We start from the raw sequence: 22,865 nt of genomic DNA on the forward strand, positions 1-22,865 counted from the left end.
TAATAACTGGAACAGACACGGACCCTTCGAACTGTGCGCTTTTTATTATTATTCTGCCATTACACACACTAGTCTCACGACTCTCGCGAGACTTGCCCGAGGGCTACGGTGTCCCTTTTTGGACATACAGTCAGGATGTTACATCTCCCTTCTTAAGAAACAAATGGCATTACCTGAACACACAACATGAATTCCGTGAACATAACAATTGTGCTTAATGCATATATAAGCAGTCTGACAAGTACAGTCTGTGGTCATCATTAGTGTCATTGCTGTAATGTAAACAAGTACGGGTAGCATTTAAATGACATAAGACGTGGATGTAGATAAGTCATTGGTTTTCTAGTCAGAAACAATGTTTTTGATTTTTGTATGATTCAAGTAACTTGAAAGTGAACTAGTTGTGAAAAGATATAACAGGCAGTCAAACTGATTTCACAGTGTTTCCGAGGTATCGGGTAAGTAACAGGGGTTTGTAAACACATTTTCTCTCGGTTTCTCCCTTTTTTTTTTTTTTTTTTTTTTTTTTTTAGGGCAGCGATCCGCCTACACCCTTTACATTATAAGTCAAGGACTTGTCTTGGCTTGGAGATGCGGCCAAACCTTGTTGTGTAATTGGGCTTTTGTTGGTTTGTTGGTTGCGGGTGGTCCACAGGTTCAGGTTGTGGTGGCTGTGTGTTATTGGTGTGTGTTTCTGCATGCTGTGTGTCTTTAGTGTCTGGATCATCTCTGCTTTCGCGGAGGTGCCAGCGGTTGCGTCGTAGAGTTTGTCCATCTTTTGTCTGGATGTGGTAGCTCCTATGTGTGTGTGCATGTTGTGTTACCGTTGCAGGTCTCCAGGAACCGTCCTCCTGACGGAAGCGAATAGGTGTGCCAGCAGGTAGGTGAGACAATGGCTTGGTGCCTCTGTTGAAGTATGCTTGTTGGCGATGTTGGCACGCCTTCCGTCTGTCTTGGACAGCTTTCTGGGGTGCTACCTGTGGCTGTAGATGTCTACTGGTCGCTGGGAGTATGGAACGTAGTCGTCGGCTCATCAGAAGCTGGGCCGGTGACTGGAGGTTGTCCACTGGAGTGTTCCTGTACTCCAGCAGAGCGAGGTAGGGGTCTGTGTTTCCAGCTTTTGCCTTGTCCAGGATGCGCTTTGCTGTCTGGACAGTCTTTTCAGCAAGGCCGTTGCTCTGTGGGTAGCGTGGATTTGTGGTGGTGTGGGTGAAGTTCCACGCGTTTGCGAAGCAGCGGAACTCCTCAGAGCTGTAGCATGGTCCGTTGTCGCTGATGACTGTCTCTGCGATGCCGTGACGGGCGAACGCGGACTTGAGTTTGGCGATTACTGCAAGTGAGGTGCAGCTCGTGAGTTGCTCCATTTCAAAGAATCTACTGTAGTAGTCTACAATGACGATGAAGTTTTGAGTGTTCCATGTGAAGAGGTCTGTGCCTACCACTTGCCATGGTCTCTCGGGTATGTCATGTGACCACAGGGGTTCTTTGTGGTTAGCATCACGTCGTTCCTGGCATATACAGCACTGTTCTACTATTGCTTCTATTTGTTTTCCCATTCCGGGCCAAAACAGGAGGTCTCGTGCTCTATGCTTGCTTTTCTCCACACCCATGTGTCCTGCGTGTATGCGCTGGAGCATGCCTCCTCTGAGGCTCTGGGGAACTATGATTTTCTCACCTTTGAAAAGTATTCCTTCCATCTCAGAAATCTCATCTCGGTGGTTACAATATTCCTGGATGCTGAGCGGGCATTTCCTCCTTTCGTCAGGCCATCCGTTCTGTGTGGCTTTTCTGAGTGTAGTAAGCTGTGCATCTTGTGCTGTTGCGTCCTTGATCTCCAGTAGCTTGCTGTCACTCACTGGAACAGTACTTATGAGTGTATGTACCTGTGCTTCCATGCTTTCCATAAGGCTGCTGTCCCTGAGGTTGCACTCCCCTGGAAACTCTCCTATGCCCTGGAAGACGTCTGTGTATTCCTTAAGAAGGCTGTCTGTGTCTGTACATGGTTTCGCTTCTTCCTCGGCCACAGCCAGTATCAGTTTGATTAACTTGAGGTCTAGACTAGCTCTCATCCCTAGGATGGGGGGTGCTTTGGTGTCTACTATGTAGAATTCGAGCACGATGGAGGTGTTTTTATACTTGCACTTTAGACGACAGGTGCCCTTCACTTTCAGGAACTCACCACCATAGCCGGAGATTTTTTGGGTGGTTGGTTTTATGGCAGTATCTCTAAACAGTCTTTCAAATGTGTGTACGGGAATTGCATTGGTCTGTGCGCCAGTGTCAATTTTGAATTTAACTTTCTGAGTCCCGATTTCAATTTCAGCATAAGCTTGTTCGTTACATTTTCCTGTGTTTTCACTTGTAAGTCCGTCAATAAAAAGTTCTACCTCCTCATCTTCAGTGTCTTCATCCATAGTGTGAATCACTTTTCTTGAGTGTGTGTTTGTGTGTAGTTTTGACTTACAGACTTTTGCAAAGTGATTGAATTTTTTGCACTTCATGCATTGCTTTCCTTTTGCTGGACAGGCGCCTTCTTTGGTGGTATGCAGGCCGCCACATCTATCACATTCTCTTTGAGCTGTGGCGGGCTCTCTCGGCCTGGCTTTGTAACTCGTGCGCGTTTGTCTGTGTTCCGGTCTTCGGGCTATGGCGTGTACAGCGTCGTTGTTGGGGTATTTGCTTCCCACCATCTCTTTGAGTTGGGCTTGTGCTAGTTCATGTGATCGCGCGATGTCGATGGCTTGATCTAGCGTTAGCTCCGCGCCGTGGCTGAGCAACTTCTCCCGCACTCGCGGTGAATTTGTAGCGAAAACAATGCGGTCTCGCACCATCTCGTCACTGTTGGGGTATCCACAGTCCTTTACTAACAGCTTCAATTCCGTGACAAAGTGTTCGAAAGTTTCCCCATCACCTTGCGTTTTCTCGTGGAAACGATATCTTGCGTATATCGGGTTAGACTTTGGTGTGAGATACGCGGTGTACTTATCATAGTATGTTTGCAGTTTCTTCGCGTCTTCGTCTGTTAGCGTCCATGTGTTGAAAATGTTGCGCCCTTTTTCCCCGATCCATAAGAGGAGATAGCTGCATTTGTCCTGTTCGCTTTTTTCCCGTAGAGGTCCGGAGAATATTAGCTCCGCGTGCTGCTTGAAACGTCGCCACGCTTCTGGTAAGTTAGCTGACTCCCAATCCATCTTGGGTGCTGGGACGCCGAAACTATCCATGTTTCTGTCGGACGTGAGTATTATAGCCTCTACTCTGACACCATGTAATGTTTGCTCACTGGCTAAATCATATTTGAAATATAATAACTGGAACAGACACGGACCCTTCGAACTGTGCGCTTTTTATTATTATTCTGCCATTACACACACTAGTCTCGCGACTCTCGCGAGACTTGCCCGAGGGCTACGGTGTCCCTTTTTGGACATACAGTCAGGATGTTACAGTAGCTGATGTGTATTTTATCATTATAACTGACATTTCATGTGTTTGTCCAGACTGCCATCTAGAGGATACTAGTCACACTAATAAACGTTGCCTATAGGTTTTTATTAAGTATTGGCCTACTGTATAAGTAATGAAAGGCTAGAAGTGAAGAAGTGGTTAGAAAACTGAGATTGGACAAAATAAACACAGACACAGCTAACCAGAATAGTTCATTTTAATAGTTAATACTATATATTTTTTAAATCATTGTGCGTAGTGGTGCAAAATAAATCAAACAGGATTAATGAGCAGGAGTCTAAACACCAATCAGACTAACGCCTGTGACATGTCTCCGTTGCTCCGCCCACAGCGCGGGAATATTTGAGTCCTCATGAATGTCCAGAGCAAACGCAATTTACAAACGGTGAGTGTATTTCTCTGCTGTCAACTTTAAATGACCGTGTCATCTTTGGACCCTGCACATTTCCTAACACATTTCTTACCTATGAAACTTATTTAAACGCAACATGATAAAATGTGTGAAATATACTCTCGCTTTTAAACGAATCACGAGTATTCGCTGGGTCACATGACCAAAAATTATCAAATGACTTGAAGTGACCATTGCATGTAGGCCTGGATCCAGTTGTTCACTTCTGTTTGGAAAACTTCGAGGAAAAAACGCATTTGTAATTTGCCTCAAGATCCAGACAAACCAGTCAAGGAAAGAACTGACAGACGATACAATGGTTTGACAAACAGAATTGAGAAGATCTTTCTTGTATTTATCTTCGTCACACTCCAGCACAGTAGGAGGTTACATGACTTATTTATAATATTATTTTCATTGTTTGTTTGTATAAAGTACCACTCTGATCTTGTTAGTTGTGTTTTATGCAAATCAAGGTAAAACCAAAAACTTTGACTTTGGTAAAACTGAGTTTCAAGTCACTATGATTAATTTTCACCTCCAGTATTATGAGCTTTCAGAGCAAAATTACCAGATTTACAACTAACACTTTGTCATCATTTACTCACCGTCCAAAGCGTTACCCAGACGTCAGCACACGTACGTCTCCAAGATGTCTGTTAAAGAGCTGATCATCCGGAAAGCTTCTGCTGTGGACAAACATCTTTAAAATGTCCGTTTTTTAAATACATTCTAAATCATAAACATCTTAAGACATTTTCTAAATGTGTATTTAACATCTGACAGGAAATGTCTTCGAGGCGTATGCAGACGAGCGAACACTAAAAACTACATCAGATGAAAACACGGACATCAAATAGACGTCTCTGAGATGTACGTGTGCTATATGGTGATATGTTTCTAAAAGTGTGACATGGCATCCTATTAGATATGAATATGTAACAGTGAAATGTGTTTTCCTTATTGTGTATCGAGTCTTAAGCTTCCATGTTGCTGATATCATCCATGAATTATATAATAAAAAACAGATCAAATAAGCAAATTTTCAATCAGTTGGTTTTAAGTCCAAATTAAATGTTTTTTTTGTTTATGCTTCTCATAGTCTTTGACCTCAAAAGTGGACTTAGATGATCTTAGTTCAATTTCTGTTATCTTGAAACTGCTAAAACAAGTCAGTGTGTTTGATACGCGTTCACGCTGTGCTTTTGTGCAGTTTTTAGTGAAAGTATAACTTGAGATGCTGAATTGGCGACACATTGACTGACAGTTGAAGCAAAATAACCAGTTATTGTCCTAAAAGTGCCAGTATTTGGCTGGTGGCGGGTGTTCATTTCCATCCTGATTGTATAAAGCTTGATTCATTTTACATATGTGCATTTTTAATACATTATCTTTATAATTCATATGAAGCACACATTAGCTTTTACATGATTGGTTTATAAACTCATGTTGAACAACACAGAAATATATCAGATAATGAACATGTCCAAGAATCAGATGTAAAAGCTGGGCAGTATAAAGTGCACTGGATCTTTTTGACCACTAGATGACAGTAAAGTCGATGGAAGTGCAGGAAAGATTTGAGTAATGATGTGATTCTCTATTGTAGAGGCTGTTCACTGCAGAGCCGTGTGTGGAGAGAGAAGTCCAGCTCTTCTCTCTGGATGTCATTTGGGTGTAATGAGCGAGACGGTCCAACAACACCCTGACCGACCCACAACTCTCTCCCTCCACCCATTAGATCCACTGAGGAGGAGCCGGACGTCATGTGGCTCTGCAGTGAACATCACTGCTCCATTATTAGGAGTTATTAAACAGATCCATCAGTGTGTTAGTGTTTATGAAGACCATTACAACTATTTTTCCTGTATCTATCTTCGGTCTGGTCTCTCTCTCTGTGTGTGTGTGTGTGTTGCTTCATGTGTTAAACACAGAGTGTGTGTCAGAAAGAGGAAGAGAAACTAAGAGCTGTAAAGATGCTGCTCAGACGCTCTTGCAGACATGATGAGCATCTTTACTCTGTTCTTTCTCAAAGCAAACATCTTTCACATATTCTCTCACAAACATCTGACAATAGTGACTCTACAGAGATAAAGCTTATGTGTGTTTGACATCTGAGACGTTAACTTTCTTCTCCAGTTGTTCTTGTGTAGTTGAGATGATGGTCACTCGTAACCAGGAAGAGGAAGACCAACATTTAGCTGAACTTTATAAAGTGTGAAAACTGCAGCGTTTGACGTCTTAAACTGCGGATGTTTCTGTCATTTGGCCGTCGACACTGAAACATTCACACTTCAGAGCGGTAAGAGCATTTACTGTTATTTAAAATAGTTCAGTAGAGCTACGATTGATGTTTGTAAAACTGTTTTTGGTGAATGTGGATTGGATGAAGTGTTTTAAACTCCAGAAGCTCAATATCTGTTGTAGATTCATGTGTAAATATTGTGTGAAGCTCTTTAGACACACGAGGCCGACATGAGAAACATCATCAGTTCACGTCAAGCCTTCAATGAGCCGTGAATTATTAATCATCATGTGCTTTATCAATAGAGTTTGTGATGTTGTATATAGATGATGCTCATAATATCATAATTGTCAGTTTTATGATTGCAGAAGTCACTATGGTGTCGTCTCTCATAAAGTCTCTTCCTCTGATCGTAGTGATCATGACTGCGGGTGAGTCTTCAGTTTCACTCACACATATTTTAACAAAAGATGATTGAGTTCTTTACACTTATAAACAGACATGAGTGTTTAACTGTCAGCTAACATACAAATGGTCAAAAGTGAAAAGATATTTTTTGTATATACTTCTGAAAGCCTCTTCATTTCTCATTTCTGTGTTTCAGGGGCTGATGGTCAGCAGGATTGGGGAGTGAATTACAGCCCTTCATATGTTTGTGCATTAAAGGGATCAACAGTGACAATATCCTGTACTGTAAAATATCCTGATGGTCATGAGATCAGAACAGTTCTCTGGACCAAAACAAGATATCCACCTGATCTGTGTTCAGACCCAGAGAAGAGAAGTGGGATTCAGTGTGACCGTGAAGATAAAGACACTTCCAGCATCACTTTGACGGCTGTAACAGAAGCTGATACACACGTCTACTACTGCAAATTTACTACAGATAAAGATGATGGAAAATGGACGAGGATTCCTGGAGTTCAGATTGACGTCACAGGTAAAACTACTGAACTCTCAGAAATAATCACAGAAAACACACACACACACACACACACACACACACACACACACACACACACACACACACACACACACACACACACACACACACACACACACACACACACACACACACACACACACACACACTAGGGCTGGGCGATATATCGCATGACATTGTTAGGCGCATCTCGTCCAACGCTATCTCACGACCAATTCGTACGAATTTGTACGAGTGATTAAAAGGTGGCTAATTCGTACGAATTTGTACGACCTCACTCGTACGAATTTGTACGATTTGTCTAAACCCACGTGACGGTTGGGTTTAGGGGCGGGGTCAGGGGTAGGTCATTCGTATGAATTCATACGATTTTGGCAAATCGTAAAATATGTACGATTTAGCAAAAAACGTACAAATTCGTACGAGTGAGGTCGTATGAATTGGTACGAATTAGCCACCTCGTAAAATTCGTACGAATTGCCGTGAGATCGGGTTGTCTCGTCAGTAAAGCCGGTTTGATTAATGTTGGATCTAAACTCTGCAGGAAAGTGGATCTCGTGGTCCAGAGTTGAGGACTCCTGGTGTAGTAAATGCCGCTACATCTGAAAGCAGGTGATGGAGATTTACTACTAATCAAGGAACCGGCTTTACTGATGAGATGCGCCTAACAATGTCATGCGATATATCGCCCAGCCCTAAACACACACACACACACATTTAAATTCTTTATTTGGATTAAAAGATAAACATATATCATGGCATAATCCAAATTTGGCAGAAAGGTGTACAACAGCAGCCAATATCTCAGTCCATTATGCACATTAAGGGTAAAGGTGGCACCTACGCCTCCATATATAGAGGCTACCAATCACTGCTGATACAGAACAATTTATGCACATGGCCTAAACTATCAAAAATGAGGGCAATAACTTTACAGGAGTAGCCAAAGTTATTGAAAATATTATACCATGGTTGATATTTCAACAGTTTTGAAGCATAGCAGGTGTCCATGTAAGCATCAAAAAAGCAACCAATCTCTATTATTGTAACGGCTTTGGGTGTGTTCATTAATTACAACTATGTCCGGTGTATTTGGTAAGTGATTTATGGCAATTTCCAATGTAGCGCACTGTTCGTGTGGGAGGGAGAACCAGTCTGTCTTGATTTTTTCATTAAAATGGATTGTGGTAAGGTTGACATTGTCTTGAGCTCCTTCACTAAGAGTGCAACAATACGGTCGTGGCGCGCGATGTACAGTCCTTTGTAGGCAGAGCAGCCGTTAAGGATGTGCGCCATCGTCTCTCTTTGCTAGCTTTAATTGTGAATCTGTGGATGTCGTCTTGTAGGGCTGTGTTCTTCAGAACTGTGTGTGATGCGTTATGGTCGGCACAGGGCAGGCAGGCCAGTTGTCCCTGCAGGCGTAGGCCTGTCCAGTGCTGTATCATACGCAAGTGGAAGTGGTCGATTATTGTCCTTCTGATGTTTTGAGTGTCAAGGAGTTGGATGTTGTCGCCAGTTGTGATGATTGCCTCTGCCGTGATAGTTGAATCTGTGACAATGTTCTTGTTAGCTTCCGCCGACTGTCCTGCTGTGTTCCTCCAGCGCAGTTGGATATTAGCGCGGTTGCAGAGGTCATTCAGGTCCAGCCAGTCTGAGCGCACGCCAAAGCCTGGTGTGTTGGTGTCCAATTTTCCATTGGGTTTTCTTCTGAACAAGAGGAAGCTGGCATCATCTGATGTAGAAAGAGGGACCTTGCGTTTCCCCAGATGTAGTAGTAGTGAGGCTCGGGCCAGCTCCCGCACGGCTGCGTCATCATTATTTAACATCCTTAACAGGTTTCTTATTCTAGCGGCAACATACACCCACTCTATATGAGGGACGCCCAGCCCTCCCTTTCTGGACCTGTGGAACAGGAAATCTCTTGTTGAGTGTGTATTTAGTCCTATCCAGCATCTTGCCAGGCCTAGTCTTATTGTTCAGCTCATTTAAGATGCATTTAGGGAAATGTATGTTTGCAAAGAGATGCTGTATTTTAGAAAGGGCAATCTCTCTTATGGCCTGTAGTTTCATTACGACAGGAAGGGGGGATGAGTCCACCATGTCCACACACACACACACACACACACACACACACACACACACACACACACACACACACACACACACACACACACACACACACACACACACACACACACACACACACACACACACACACACACATCAAGCACTTCTTATGTTACTGAATCTGCCTGATGACCTTCTTTATTAGTTGGAACACAAAAGGAGATATTTTATTAAATGTCCTGATGGCTCTTGATCATATACTGACAGTCGGCTCCTTCTTCAAGCTTTAATTGTCTTAATATTGTGTGACTTTTGACTGATGATAAGTGTTGTGAAGCTGTGCAATAGAGTTCATCAAGAAACAAAGTAACAAAACAAACTGTAATGTCTTATTTAGCAGAAATCTCCACTGCTGTTCTCAAACACTCTCATACATGCAAGATCAAGATTTGTACTCAATAATTGTTGGATCCATTATATTGAGTTTTTCTGTTTTTGTTTGTGACACTAGAGGGCGTATGACTATTTGTAGTGCATTTCAGACCATTCATTTTTTTCTTTTACTCATTGTTTGCAATGCCAATGCACAATAAAAAGATTGGCATATCCGACTTTATCTCGAAGGTATGGACAATGTGTTTATTTTATTCAAGACAGAAGCTCGTGTCAAAACCAGACTTCTAAAAACTGATAATGATAATGTCCGTCGTCAATGGCAACACTGTAATAGACTTACGCTAATATTGTTGAAGTGATTGTCTTGTTGTTAGAATGATTGCCTTGTTCACTGTAATGTGTTATAAGATAATAATCAGGTATGATTTTAAACGGTTTCTTAAATCAATATTTCACGTCTCCATCTTTATTAATGTGGTGAAAAGCTGTGTAAAAAGTGATATGACTGATATGATACATTAGGCTACCTTTAAATGTCCACCTAAATGTTTGAACTTGTTTGTTGGTCTCGGCTCAAAGCTGATTCTAGGAACTTTTTCTTCACGGAAGCTTTGCATTTAATGAGCTTATAAAATATTTAAAATCAAATCAATATTTAATGTCTAATTATTTATTTATGTGGCAAGTATTAGTGTAATAAGTGGGATAATGTACATCACGCTGGTTGTTATCTCAGAATAAACTCTGACCGGTTCACAAATCCTGATCTCCATGTTGGGGTTTATTTTAAAACAACAACCGGCTGGATGTACATTATCTTTACATTATGTTACTGCCAGAAGAAGATATACGATTAAAATAAATGTGTTGCTTTCATGCGAGATTCCCTGTTCATCACGGCCCAGTGACATTGTATCAAAACATTAATTTGCTGTAAAGCTGCTTTGAAACATTATCAGTGAAAACATGTGATCATTATAAAACATGAATTTTACGATTGCGAACAGGATGTTTTTTTCTTTTTGTGTTCTGAAAAAGAAAGAAAGTCATGCAGCTTTAGAACAAAATAAATATTGATATAAAATTATTAAAAATATATATTTTTGGGTGAGTTGATGTTGTTGTTGTTGATGATGTTGTTGTTGTTGTTGTTGTGTCAGACCTGCAGGTGGAGAAACAGCAGAGAGTGACAGAGGGAGGTTCAGTCACTCTGACATGTAAAAGCAGCTGCTCTCTGCCTGAACACACAACATTCCTCTGGTACAGAGACACACAGATAATAACTAGAGGAATTGTGGAAGTGAATCGGCTTCATCTGTGGTCAGTCAGTCGTTCTGATGAAGGATACTATCGATGCGCTGTAAGAGGACATGAACGTCTGCGCTCTCCTGCTGTTAATCTTCATGTTGACTGTGAGTACAAACTGATTTATTAATAGTAAATAAATATTTCACACTTTTCATTTTTTTTTAAACCCAACAAGTTAAGATAACTCATTTTAATTGAGTAAGCTATTGCCTCGATCCCTTTTAAGTAACAGAAAGGTATAACTTATTTCATTTGAATTCAGTATAAAAAGTATTTTACCTAATATAAAATTAATCTCCATTCAAATACTTTCAATCACTGAAACGTCACTGTAATAATTAAAGCCAGTCAATTTAAAAGATGAACTCTGCCCTGTTAACCCTCTGGGGTCTGAGGGGTTTTCTGGGTCCTGGAGGTGCTCTGACATGCTCTAACATTTGTGCTTATTTCTGTTACTTGTGACATTTTCATGGCTAAAGTCTTATTACACAGTATTCAGCACAAACTCTGCTACAATAATATGTCAGCAGCATGTATGTAAAAGTTTGTAGTTTTGAGATAATAACATTTATGCATGGTTTGTGAAAATGACAAAAAAAAGTCACTGAAATGAGGTTATGAAACCCAAACTGATTATTTATTCATAAGACTTTTTGAAAATTGTATCACGTAGCCTAGAATATTTGCTCCAAAACTATGTGAAAATCACCTTGACTACTCATTCAGTTAAGACAATATATTGATTTAAAATTTGTAAGACATGTCTTGTGTAAGAAAGCTTTATGCGAGGAGGCGTTAACCACCATGAATATTGAGTGTTTCACACCTGAGAGAGACAAAGAGCCTCCCATAATGGCCCTATTAGGAGCTCTCAGGCCTATCATTATGAGGAACCTTGCACAAAGAATGAGGAGATTTAAAAAAGAATGGCTTTTTGATTGTTTGGATTTATTTACAACACAACATAATCCAAAGATACACAACAAATGGCAAAAAAGCACATTATTTAACACACTGAACTAAAGACAGAGACTTAACCAGTCACACACATTTGTGCCATTCCTGAAACATAGCATACCTGTCATTTCCCAGGTGTTTGATTTTTCACTTTACCTCCCCACTAAGCAAAATGATGTCCAAAAGACGTCTTTTCAACGTCTTTGTCACAAAAGTCGGACGTTGATAAGATGTCCACTGAGGAGCCAGAATGAAAGTTTTTATGATGTCTTTTTTTGACGTGTTCTGCACGTCCGATTTAGACGTTCATGGACCCTTCGTACAAGATTAAAAACTAGTTCAAATGTGGACATTGTGGACATATTTTCAACATCATGTATGGTCTCATTTAGACATAATCACTTTGACTATTGCTGTCAGATGATCTTAGTGAGAATTAACAGAGGTTTAGATGTTGATATTTGTTTCATTTGATGATCATTTGGTGATCAGTGTTTGCTTTAGTTGGGGTCTTGGTCCCCTTTCTTTTACTTTAACTTTTCTCTGGCTGCTGTACCTGTGTGTTTTGAACTCAAAGTTTTTGTTTTTCTTTAACACGAGAATTGTAAAATACGTATATTTTTTAATGCGATTTTAAACATGATGTAGTTTTAATATTATGATGTGTTTGAAACCGATTTTAAAAATATGTAAAATATAACAGTTTTACAAATACTACTTGAAAGTTAAATGTCTGAGGATCAAATGTATCTTTTTGTAATGAAAAACTCTCTTAACCTGTTTTAAAAATGTTCTTTTGTAAGGTCTTAAAATGTTAGAAAACAGGACTGTACTTGTCTGATGTCATTTTAACACTAACACATTTTTGATAGCTTTTTTCATTGTTGTTTTAACATTTTTTAACATTTTACAAATGTATGAACGCTAAAAGATGTGTATTTTATTGTTTGACTTTTATACATTGTTTTAAAAAGTGATTTTGAACTCTAAAAGACGTGTAAAAGTACAGCTCTCTTTATTTTGGGTATTTTTTATGGGGGCAATAAAACTGTCAGTTAGACGAGTGCCGCCCATATACTCTCTCTGATGTTGTCATCTTTATAGTGTGTTATGAAAAGTGCAGAAAGAAAACGAAATATTTCTGTGTTTGTTGCTGAAAGTCTTTCATTATTTTCCTAATTTCTGTGTTTCAGGGGTTGATGGTCTGTGGGATGGCGGAGTGAATTACAGCCCTTCATATGTTTGTGCATTAAAGGGATCAACAGTGAATATATCCTGTACTTTAACATATCCTCAGAGTGATAAACTCGTAAAAGGTTTCTGGACTAAACCTGATGGAGAATCACATGACCTGTGTTCAGATCCAGAGAAGAAAGAAAGAGTTCAGTGTTTGAGTGAAAATATAAACACTTACAGCATCACTTTGATGAATGTAACAGAAGCTGATAAACACGTCTACTACTGCAGAATTACATATGCACAGCAGACAAAAAGATGGACGGGGATTCCTGGATCTTGGCTTGATGTCACAGGTAAAACAACTGAACTCTCAGAAATAAAAAAAAAGAAATATTTTATTATCTTTGGAATAAACTATCATCTCTGCCACAGAAACATCATGTTTATATATAACTGCTTCAGTTTAGTGTTTTAATATTATTGTTGTATTATCACCATGATGCTGATGATGTGATGACAGTGAATCTGTTGATGTTGATAATGATGATGATGTTGATAATGATGATGTTGTTGTTGTTGTTGATGATGATGATGTTGATGTTTTTGTTGATGATGTGTTTGTTGTTGTTGTTGTTGTTGTTGATGTTGTTGTTGTTGATGATGTTGTTGTTGATGTTGTTGTTGTTGTTGTTGTTGATGATGATGTTGTTGTTGATGTTGTTGTTGTTGATGGTGTTGTTGATGATGTTGTTGTTGTGTCAGATCTGCAGGTGGAGACACAGCAGAGAGTGACAGAGGGAGATTCAGTCACTCTGAGATGTAAAAGCAGCTGCTCTCTGCCTGAACACACAACATTCCTCTGGTACAGAAACACACAGAGATTAACTGATCGAACAGTGAATCTGCTTCAGCTGCGGTCAGTCAGTCGCTCTGATGAAGGAAACTATCAATGTGAAATAAGAGGAAATAATCATCATCTGATCTCTCCTGCTGTTCATCTTTATGTTGAATGTGAGTACATATTAATAACATGAATTAATATGAGTAAAATAGTTCACAGATTATTCAGATTTGTGGGGGCAGTTGCTGTCTGTAGTGACTCTTTGAAGAGTGAATGGAGAACAGGAGAGAGCTCCAGGGCTCAGTTCTTAAGCAGCTTCCCAGTGATCCCATCAGGGCCTTGCCAGTATAGCACCTCCTGAGCTGCTGGTGGACGTCTCCCACCGTTAGAGGGACGATGTTCGGCTGTTCAGGGGTGGGTAGGCTCCTGAGCAGTCTTTCACATTCAGTGGTGCAGTTCAGTGTCAAATCTGGCATTACATTTGTTCAGGTCTTTGGTGAGCGAGCTGAAACCAGTAGATGTAGGAATGCTGGCTTTTCGAAGTGGTTCCAGTGAGCGTTTTCACTTTCTGAAAAGCCTGTCTGGTGTTCATACTGAAGTCCTTTTCTAATTTGTCCTTATATGCAAGTTTTGCCTTTTTGATTTACTTTTTCACAGGGCGGTTAATGTCTCTGAGTGAAAGCCAGTCTTTGTGATTAAATACTTGTTGTTTCTTCCTGAGATTGAGCTTTTTTTGGTGGGTCATCCATGATGGAGTTGAGATATTTTCTAACAGTTTTGGTTTTAATGGTGGTTGCCATACACAACTTGATGTAATCAGTTATTATCTCCGGTTTTATATCAAAAATACTCTCGGCTGTACATGAAAATTACCCCTGGAGTTGTGCAGTTGCGTCCTCTGACCACTGGGTGATGCTGTAGGAGGCTGGCTTTCCCCTCTTCAGCATTTGTCTATATAGGCTCTATGCACGAACGCTGCTGACGTATTTCCAGTAGAATCTCAGCCAGCGTCTTTACTTCCGCATTGCGCGTTCTATAGCGAAGTGTACTAGCGGCAAAACTTTAATAAAATTCATTTTCTCAGAAACGGAGACAACGATTTTAGAAACCGATTCGCTAGTCGGATTTCGCATGATATGAGAGAAATATAAAATTTAAAGCCCTTCTCTTTCTTACTCTTAGGAGTGACAGCTGCCTCACAATATTGTTAACATCATTCACGTTAACCGCTGGAAGTTCTTGTAAACAGCGAGTGTAATTTGTCATTATCTCCACCTAATGAAAAAACGGCTTCCGACGCAGCACCGGATGTAACTGGGCGGACTGAGACAAAACGCAGAAGCGATCGTATTAATGCCGAGAGTGACGGAGCCCTGGAGAGAGAAGAGATGTTGACGGGAATTGGTGATTTTGTTGCTGTTATACATCCGGGTGAAACGCTGCACACCTGAAATCGCGAGTGATCAGTCAAAAGATCGCCATGATCCCCAGGATTTTTCCAATGTAGATCATGTTAGCCATAGTGTTCATTTGTAGACTCACACACAGTAGACAAACTTAGACGAAAAAAAATAAAAACATTTACAGACTGTGTTGTCGCAGCAGAGCATGTGACACACTTGTGAAATAAATATAATTATTTTCATGTTTTATATTTATATTTCATGTAGATCCTCCACAGAACGTCTCAGTGTCGGTCAGTGGGTCTGGTGTAATAGTGGAGGGAGATTCAGTGACTCTGAACTGCATCAGTGACTCAAACCCTCCGGCTCTGAACTTCAGCTGGTTTAAGGAGAATGAAACCTCAGCTGTTGGATCTGGACAGAGTTTCAGCATCTCCAGCTTTAACTCCAGTGTCAGTGGACGCTTCTACTGTGAGGCTCAGAATAAACATGGATCTCGGAGATCAGCGTCTGTGTCACTCACTGTTAAAGGTATTTTCTATAAACACTCTTTCAGTTTCTTCTGTCTCACGTGTGAAATGATCTTCATGATCATCTTGTTTAGGGGTTCAGAGAGATGCTCTGCTCACAGTTTCTGGGGTCGTGGCGGGATGTGGAGGATTGATCTTCATCATCATTGTGTTCATAAAGTGAGTGAAGTTTATCTGCACACTAAATCTAAGTCTATTCACTTAAAAAAGCGACCAAAATCAATCTCACATATGAAGCAAATTATAAAGTATAATATATAAATATAAAAATAAAGCCATTTCTAGTTCATAGTTTTCTGTCTGTTTTCAGGAGGAAGAAGAGGAGAGAAGGTGGAACTGAAGACGGGAATCAAAAGCAGGCGAGTCGGCAAACACACACCTCCATCTACAACTGCAATACAGTGTGATTGTATCATTGCATTGAACTATGAATACAACAGTGTATATGAAGCAATATAAGTGTATAAATCTTTCTCTATAGGCGGCTGACGCGAGTGATGATACATACACAGCTCTGGATCCAGCGGCCAGAACATCTGCTGACGTTTACAGCACAATCACAGTCAGTAAATGTCTCAAACACACTTTTACACTCAGATTCAGCAGATCCACACATAAACAGCTGTTGTTGATCTGTCTCTCACAGTCGGTTCAGTCCAGAGCTCCTGATGACACCTACACGGCTCTTGAGCTTCAGTCCAGATCTTCTGAATATGAGACTCTAGCAGTGACTTCAGCAGATCCACATTAAACCGTATTACTGCTAATATACATCTGATGCTCCTCACAAACTGATAATCCATCATTATGAGCTCATAAACATCTTTTCATTATCAATAACATTCTGATTTCTGTATATATTGCAATTGAGCTTATAAGAGTGTTTTTGTATAGTCTTGCAAATCTATTTTTATGCCTGCATATTTATGTTTGTGCTGCAAATGCAAATTAATTTTAGCAGAAAACGTGTGCAATTCAAATATTTAAAGTAACATCGCAACAACATGTCTGCTTCACTGAAATATAAATAATTAATTTTTTTGCTTGTTTATTGCACAAACAGTATTTTAATGTTAAACTCAGTAACATCTGTATCTGAATGTATTAAAGTCTCTAGTTTCTCTGTCTGACTGCTCTGCTGACTGGATTTTGTTCTACTGAATATTTAATGGAGGAATCTAATACTTTTTGTAGTGTTTAAAAGACCAGCATCTCAAATAAACATGATCTCGTCGTCGTAGCTGATGTGTATTTTAGCATTATAACTGATATTTCATGTTTGTCCAGACTGCCATCTAGAGGATACTAGTCACACTAATAAACGTTGCCTATAGGTTTTTATTACAGTTTTTTCCAACTGCTTACACACGTTTTCAAAACTATGTCTCCTTTTTTCAAAACTCTACACACAATTCCCAGAACTGCACACACAAAATGCAAATTGCCTAACATCTCCTTCAAAATGTAACACTGCATTCAAAATGCCATAAACACAAGTCAGAATGAAGCATTTGCATCAAATGGCAAACACTTCTTTCATAATAGTACATTTTTGGGTAACACTTTACAATAAGGTTCATTTATTAAACATTAGTTAATGTATTAACTAACATGAACTAACAATGAGCGATACATTTGTTACAGTATTTATTAATCTTTGTTAATGTTAGTTAATATGAATAAAGCTGTTCATTGTTAGTTCATGTTAGTTCACAGTGCATTAACTCATGTTAACAAGATTTTAATAAAGTATTAGTAAATGTTGAAATTAACATTAACAAAGATTAATAAATGCTGTATAAGTGCAGTTCATTATTTGTTAATGTTAACTAATGTAGTTAAATAATGTTAACTAATGAACCTTATTGTAAAGTGTTACCCATTTTTGGATATATCATGCAAACACTGTTGTTCTAAATAAATCTAAAGCTCTTTAGTCTTTCATAGGCTTATATCTACATTTCAATGTAACGTTCTACAGTGAAAGTAATCTGCTGAGAGGGGTAACAAGTACACTGTAAACCTTATGAATTATCTACACTGGAAACACCAATGCTATGTAGAAACAGAAAATATTTAACATTACTGTTGTTTACAGTAGCATACAACAAAACCATAAACATATGTAAACCAAAAAAAATATTCTAGAATACAGTAAAGAACACAATTGTTGTGTGTGTGGTCCTGGGGGGTCCCGAGTCCATTGTTCAAAACAGGTAATCTTACCTGTGACCTACTGTATTCATAGGCCTAATGTATACTACAGTAAAGCAGTGATTGTGTGATCAGAAATTACTGTAGTGTTTGCACATGTGAGGAGTGTGTGTGTGGCCTGGTGAATAAGTGTAGCATTTTGATTGGTTGTGTTTGGAAAAGGAAAGCAAGTCACTTCCCATTAGATTTTTGTGTTTTAGGTCGAGAATTGTGTGTAGTGTTTTGAAAAAAGTGTTTTATGCAATTGAAAACTGAGTCAAAGGCTGAGAAATAGCTTATGGTTTTGGAGATTTGGTGTGTAGGTTTGCATTTTGAGTGAGAGCAGGTTTCAAAAATCGTGTGACATGAAAAGATTTTGTGTGTAAGCAGTTGGTAAAAACTGTAAATGAATAAATAAAAGTAGAAATAAATAAATAAATGCATAAATAATAGTGAAAATAAATACATTTTGGTAATATAAATGGCTATTTCTGTATTTTTGCATGTATTTATTCATTTATTTATGCATTTCTATATGTATTTATTTATGTATTTATACATTTATTTATATATTTATTTATTTCTACTTTTATTTATTTATTTATTTTTACTTCTGTCATTTTTAGTCCTTCATACTGATAGGGGTAACAAGTACACTGTAAACCTTGTGTATCTACACTGGAAACACCAATACAATGTAGAAACAGAAAATATTTAACATTACTGTTGTTTACAGTAGCATACAACAAAACCATAAACATATGTAAACCAAAAAAATATTATTTAGAAGGAATCTATTGTTCAAATCAGGTAATCTGACCTTTTACCTGTTTATAGGCCTATACTACAGTAAAGCAGATTGGTTAGTGATCAGCAATTACTGTAGTGTTAATCTAAAACACTGTTAGATTTTTGTGTTTTAGTAAGATAATTGTGTGTAGTGTTTTGAAAAAAGTGTTTTATGCAATTGAAAACTGAGTCAAAGGCTGTGAAATAGCTTATGGTTTTGGAGATTTGATGTGTAGTTTTGCACTTTGAGTGAGAGGTTTCAAAAATCGTGTGACATGAAAAGATTTTGAGTGTAAGCAGTTGGAAAAAACTGTAAGTATTGGCCTACTGTATAAGTAGCCTAATGAAAGGCTAGAAGTGAAGTGGTTTGAAAACTGAGATTGGACAAAATAAACACAGGCACAGCTAACCAGAATAGTTCATTTTAATAGTTAATACTATATATTTTTTAAATCATTGTGCGTAGTGGTGCAAAAAAAATCAAACAGGATTAATGAGCAGGAGTCTAAACACCAATCAGATTAACTGTGACATGTCGCCGTTGCTCCGCCCACAGCGCGGGAATATTTGAGTCCTCATGAATGTCCAGAGCAAACGCAATTTACACACGGTGAGTGTATTTCTCTGCTGTCAACTTTAAATGACCGTGTCATCTTTGGACCCTGCACATTTCCTAACACATTTTGTACCTATGAAACTTATTTAAACACAACATGATAAAATGTGTGAAATATATTACGAACATAACACATACTTGCCAACCTTGAGACCTCAGAATTATGCTGCGTTCACACCGGACGCGAATAGCGCGTCAGGCGCGAGCGATTTCAATGTTAACGCCGGTTTCACACTGCATGCGCTAGAAGAGCGTCAGCAGCGCATGAGCAGTGCGTACAGTGAGCGGAAGCAGGACACGCGCGTTTTGCTTCCACACTGGCAGCGTTTGACACGCGAAACTGAACCGCGGCGTGTGTAGCTACAGACAGAGTGACCTACTCTATAATGGGTAAGTTGGCATTGCTTTATTTTGTTTTCAAATATATTTAAGAGAAAAGACTTGTCAAGAAGCTTATTTTATTAATATATTATAGCTTAACTTTTGGTTCATCTTTGTTTTTGTTGACTTTCTTTACCGTGTAGTGCGAGTTGTTGATAGAAGGAAGGCCATTGCGCTGTATTTGCTATTAAGAAGACTACGGAAAAGACGCAGACTTTGGGTTCACTCCATGAACCGACGAAGGAGAGAATATGGTGCATATTACCATCTTGTCGCTGAACTCCGCCTTGACCGTGACCGCCACCTAAACTACTTCAGGATGAATGCAGAGCAAATTGATCACATTCTTTCCCTGATTGGAGGCCAACTAACAAGGCAAACAACAAACTACAGGCAGTCTATTGAACCCAAGCAGCGACTTGCAGTTACACTGAGGTAAATATTAGGCCATTGTATGTATTTTTAAATATTCATGAATAAATGTATTTTGCTTCAATTAAGTTAAAATATGTATTGCACTAGTTTCATGCTTCAAATAAATATATTTGACTTGGGTAAATCAACTAAAAAAGGTTTATGAAGTATATTGAACCAATATCTCAACAAAGTCATGCATAAAATTATTATGAACATAGGCTACATGCTTAACAACATGAACAATACAAAAAATAATAATTGAAACCGCTAAACTATTTACAACAAATGGTTGGATTAAGTAAAAAAAAAAAAAAAAACCTTTTGGAATGCTAAACAATCTACTACAGTCGATGGTAAGTGCTGGAATGTTTTTCAGGCATGGTGGACATTGGCAGAGGAGTGACTTGGTGGGGGTGATGGTGGGTTAGTTCCTCATGGTAGGGTGTGGGGTGAATAGGCTGAAATCCAGATTGTGGGTGCTGGCTTCCTCTGCTAGGGAACACTGTGTGTGATGCTGTCGCTTGTTGCCTCTGAACCTCATCTTCTAACTCCAGGTCAGCCAGGTAGGTCATTATGTGTATTTGTGCCCTGGAACGGTTTCTGGGAAGCAACCGATTCAGTTTCGGAATTAAACTGAGGGCAAAATAATACATTTCATCCTCCTGTGTGGGGACATTTGGTGGTACAGGTGTAGTGGGTTGTGTTATTATGTCCAATAACTGTTGCTCTGTTGTATTTGGGGAAACCGTTCTTCTCCGCTTCTGTCTGTATTGTTGAAGGGTGGGGGTAGGGGTGTCAGCTCTGTGAGTTGTTATTTGTGGTGTGGAGGTGCTAGGCAGTGGTGTGGGGGTAACCGATCTTTCGTCTTCCAGTAAGGGTGCTGCAGGCCTCTGTATGGCAGGAAGGGGACTGAAAGGTGTAGTGAGTTGGGAAAATTCTGCCTCCACTTCCTCCTCTGCAACGGTCATGTCCAGAGGTTCCAGCTCACTCTGCAAAGTGTGTCTGGAACTGCAATTCAATTAACTAATATATTATATAAATATATGTCCCCAACACACAAGTATTGTTGTACATTACACACAATTAAAAATATTCTTATATTATACTCATGCTCAGTGAAATACTATTTAGTACTAATTGTCTATAAAAGAAAATAAGACACTAAATAGCAAGGTAAAACATAAGGTCAACAACAATGGCATAGTAACCTTCTAGGCTGCATGTGTGGCAACAGAAATGACATTACTCTGTCGTACTTCCATTCCCTGACTGTGCCACCTGCAGAACCACTGGGCAGAACTTTTTTTTGCTTCTTGTTTCTGACAAAAGCATCTCTTAACAACTTCCATCTTCGCCTGCATCCACTCACTGTAAAATACATTAAAATATGTATTATTATGTAAATGTAGCCATATATATATATATAATGCAGAAACAATAAAACAATGTTATATTTCTTTGGTTTTAACAGATTTCTGGGAACTGGAGAGAGCTTCACCAGCCTGGCCTTCCAGTACCGTCTAGGCATAAGCACTGTTGCTGAGTCTGTCCACATGACCTGTCGAGCAATTGAGCAGCAGATGATGGGATCACAGTTCCCTAGACCAACAGAGGACATGTGGAGAGCCATAGCGTCCACATTTTGGGCAAAATGGAACTTCCCAAACTGCCTGGGTGCTATTGATGGGAAACATGTTACCATTGTGTCACCTGCACATTCTGGTAGCTTGTTTTTTAATTACAAGAAGACTTTTTCTATAGTTCTTCTAGCACTAGCAGATGCAGACTACAGATTTACGTTTGTCCAGGTCGGAGACTTCGGCAGAACAAGCGATGGTGGAGTGTTTAGTAGTTCTGCTCTTGGAAGAGCCATGGAGGCCAAAGGTTTGTCTGTCCCTGCAGACTTCCCTTTACCAGGATCTGGTGTACAGGGCCCAATGCCATACACCATGGTGGGTGATTCTGCATTCCCACTAAAAACATATTTGATGAGACCTTTTCCAGGGAACAGAATCCCACGATGGAGACAAATGTTCAATTACAGACTGTCCCGGGCAAGGATGGTGGTGGAATGTGCTTTTGGCATTCTGTCATCCAGGTGGAGGGTACTCCATACAAGGATTAATGTGAAGCCAGAGAATGCAGACTCTATAGTCACGGCAGCCTGCATCCTTCACAACTACCTGACAAACCCATCAGAAAATCAGAGGTGGGTGGAAGAGGCAGAAGAAAGGGGGGAAGTCCTACCACCTGTTAGAAACATGGGTGGAAATAGGGGATGCAGAGAAGCTTATGATGTGCGTGAAAAGCTTTGCACATTTTTCTGCTCAATTGAGGGTAGAGTGTCCTGGCAAGACAACATGGTCTAGGGTTTAAGACAAAAAATTCATCACTGTAAAAATTCTAGATATTGAAAAAGTTAATAGCCTAACTTACTGCTCAACTTGAAAACTGCAGTTACTTGCATTAACATCTGCTTCTCTTGCTTATGTGTGCTTACTGTGTGCAAATTGTAAATAAATGCTTCATTGAATAAATGTGTTGTTTCTTGGAGAAAGGTTTTCTTCATTTAAACTTGTCAAAAAAACTTCAAAACTTACCATCTGCACCAAGAGCCACTGCAACTTCCTCCCATGCCTTTTCCTTTGCCTGTGAGTCTTTATAAAGTGTGTTTCTTGGATCATAAATAATTGAATGTTTCTCAACCTCCACAATGAGAAGAGTGTCGTCCATAGTTATATTTT

The 22,865-nt window shown here is 39.4% G+C and overlaps 2 protein-coding genes and 2 long non-coding RNA genes across 6 annotated transcripts; all 4 read left to right on the plus strand.

The window, feature by feature from the left end:
- Window positions 1-3,829: 3,829 nt before the first annotated feature.
- Window positions 3,830-5,710, plus strand: LOC307000883. Its single transcript, XR_013798119.1, has 3 exons — window positions 3,830-4,235; window positions 4,474-4,729; window positions 5,466-5,710. It is a non-coding gene; the product is annotated as an uncharacterized lncRNA (long non-coding RNA).
- A 95-nt stretch (window positions 5,711-5,805) lies between these two features.
- On the plus strand, window positions 5,806-15,859 carry LOC307000548 (sialoadhesin-like; the record flags this gene model as incomplete). The annotated part of the gene is made up of 7 exons (XM_079616190.1): window positions 5,806-6,158; window positions 6,470-6,532; window positions 6,706-7,041; window positions 10,668-10,919; window positions 13,714-13,770; window positions 15,463-15,647; window positions 15,800-15,859. The coding sequence occupies exons 2-7, from the start codon at window positions 6,478-6,480 to the stop codon at window positions 15,857-15,859; spliced, it is 945 nt and encodes a 314-aa protein (XP_079472316.1). The 5' UTR covers window positions 5,806-6,158; window positions 6,470-6,477.
- On the plus strand, window positions 15,859-16,572 carry LOC307001194. The gene is made up of 4 exons (XR_013798190.1): window positions 15,859-15,884; window positions 16,036-16,084; window positions 16,207-16,287; window positions 16,372-16,572. It is a non-coding gene; the product is annotated as an uncharacterized lncRNA (long non-coding RNA).
- Window positions 16,573-19,552: 2,980 nt separating this feature from the next.
- Window positions 19,553-22,645, plus strand: LOC307000270 (uncharacterized protein). 3 transcript variants are annotated; one of them, XM_079615706.1, is made up of 4 exons: window positions 19,553-19,713; window positions 19,848-20,139; window positions 21,593-21,843; window positions 21,930-22,641. In XM_079615706.1, exons 1-4 carry the CDS (start codon window positions 19,710-19,712, stop codon window positions 21,968-21,970), a joined length of 588 nt encoding a protein of 195 aa, XP_079471832.1. In that variant the 5' UTR covers window positions 19,553-19,709; the 3' UTR covers window positions 21,971-22,641. The 3 variants fall into 3 exon arrangements, 2 of the variants coding, with proteins under 2 accessions (XP_079471832.1, XP_079471831.1); XR_013798001.1 differs by adding an exon at window positions 20,498-20,684 and having other exon boundaries at window positions 19,553-20,139; window positions 21,593-22,645; XM_079615705.1 differs by having other exon boundaries at window positions 21,593-22,641.
- The last annotated feature ends 220 nt before the right edge of the window (window positions 22,646-22,865 follow it).

Source organism: Phoxinus phoxinus, assembly GCF_949152265.1.
Source record: "Phoxinus phoxinus genome assembly, chromosome: 6".
Lineage (NCBI taxonomy): Eukaryota > Metazoa > Chordata > Actinopteri > Cypriniformes > Leuciscidae > Phoxinus > Phoxinus phoxinus.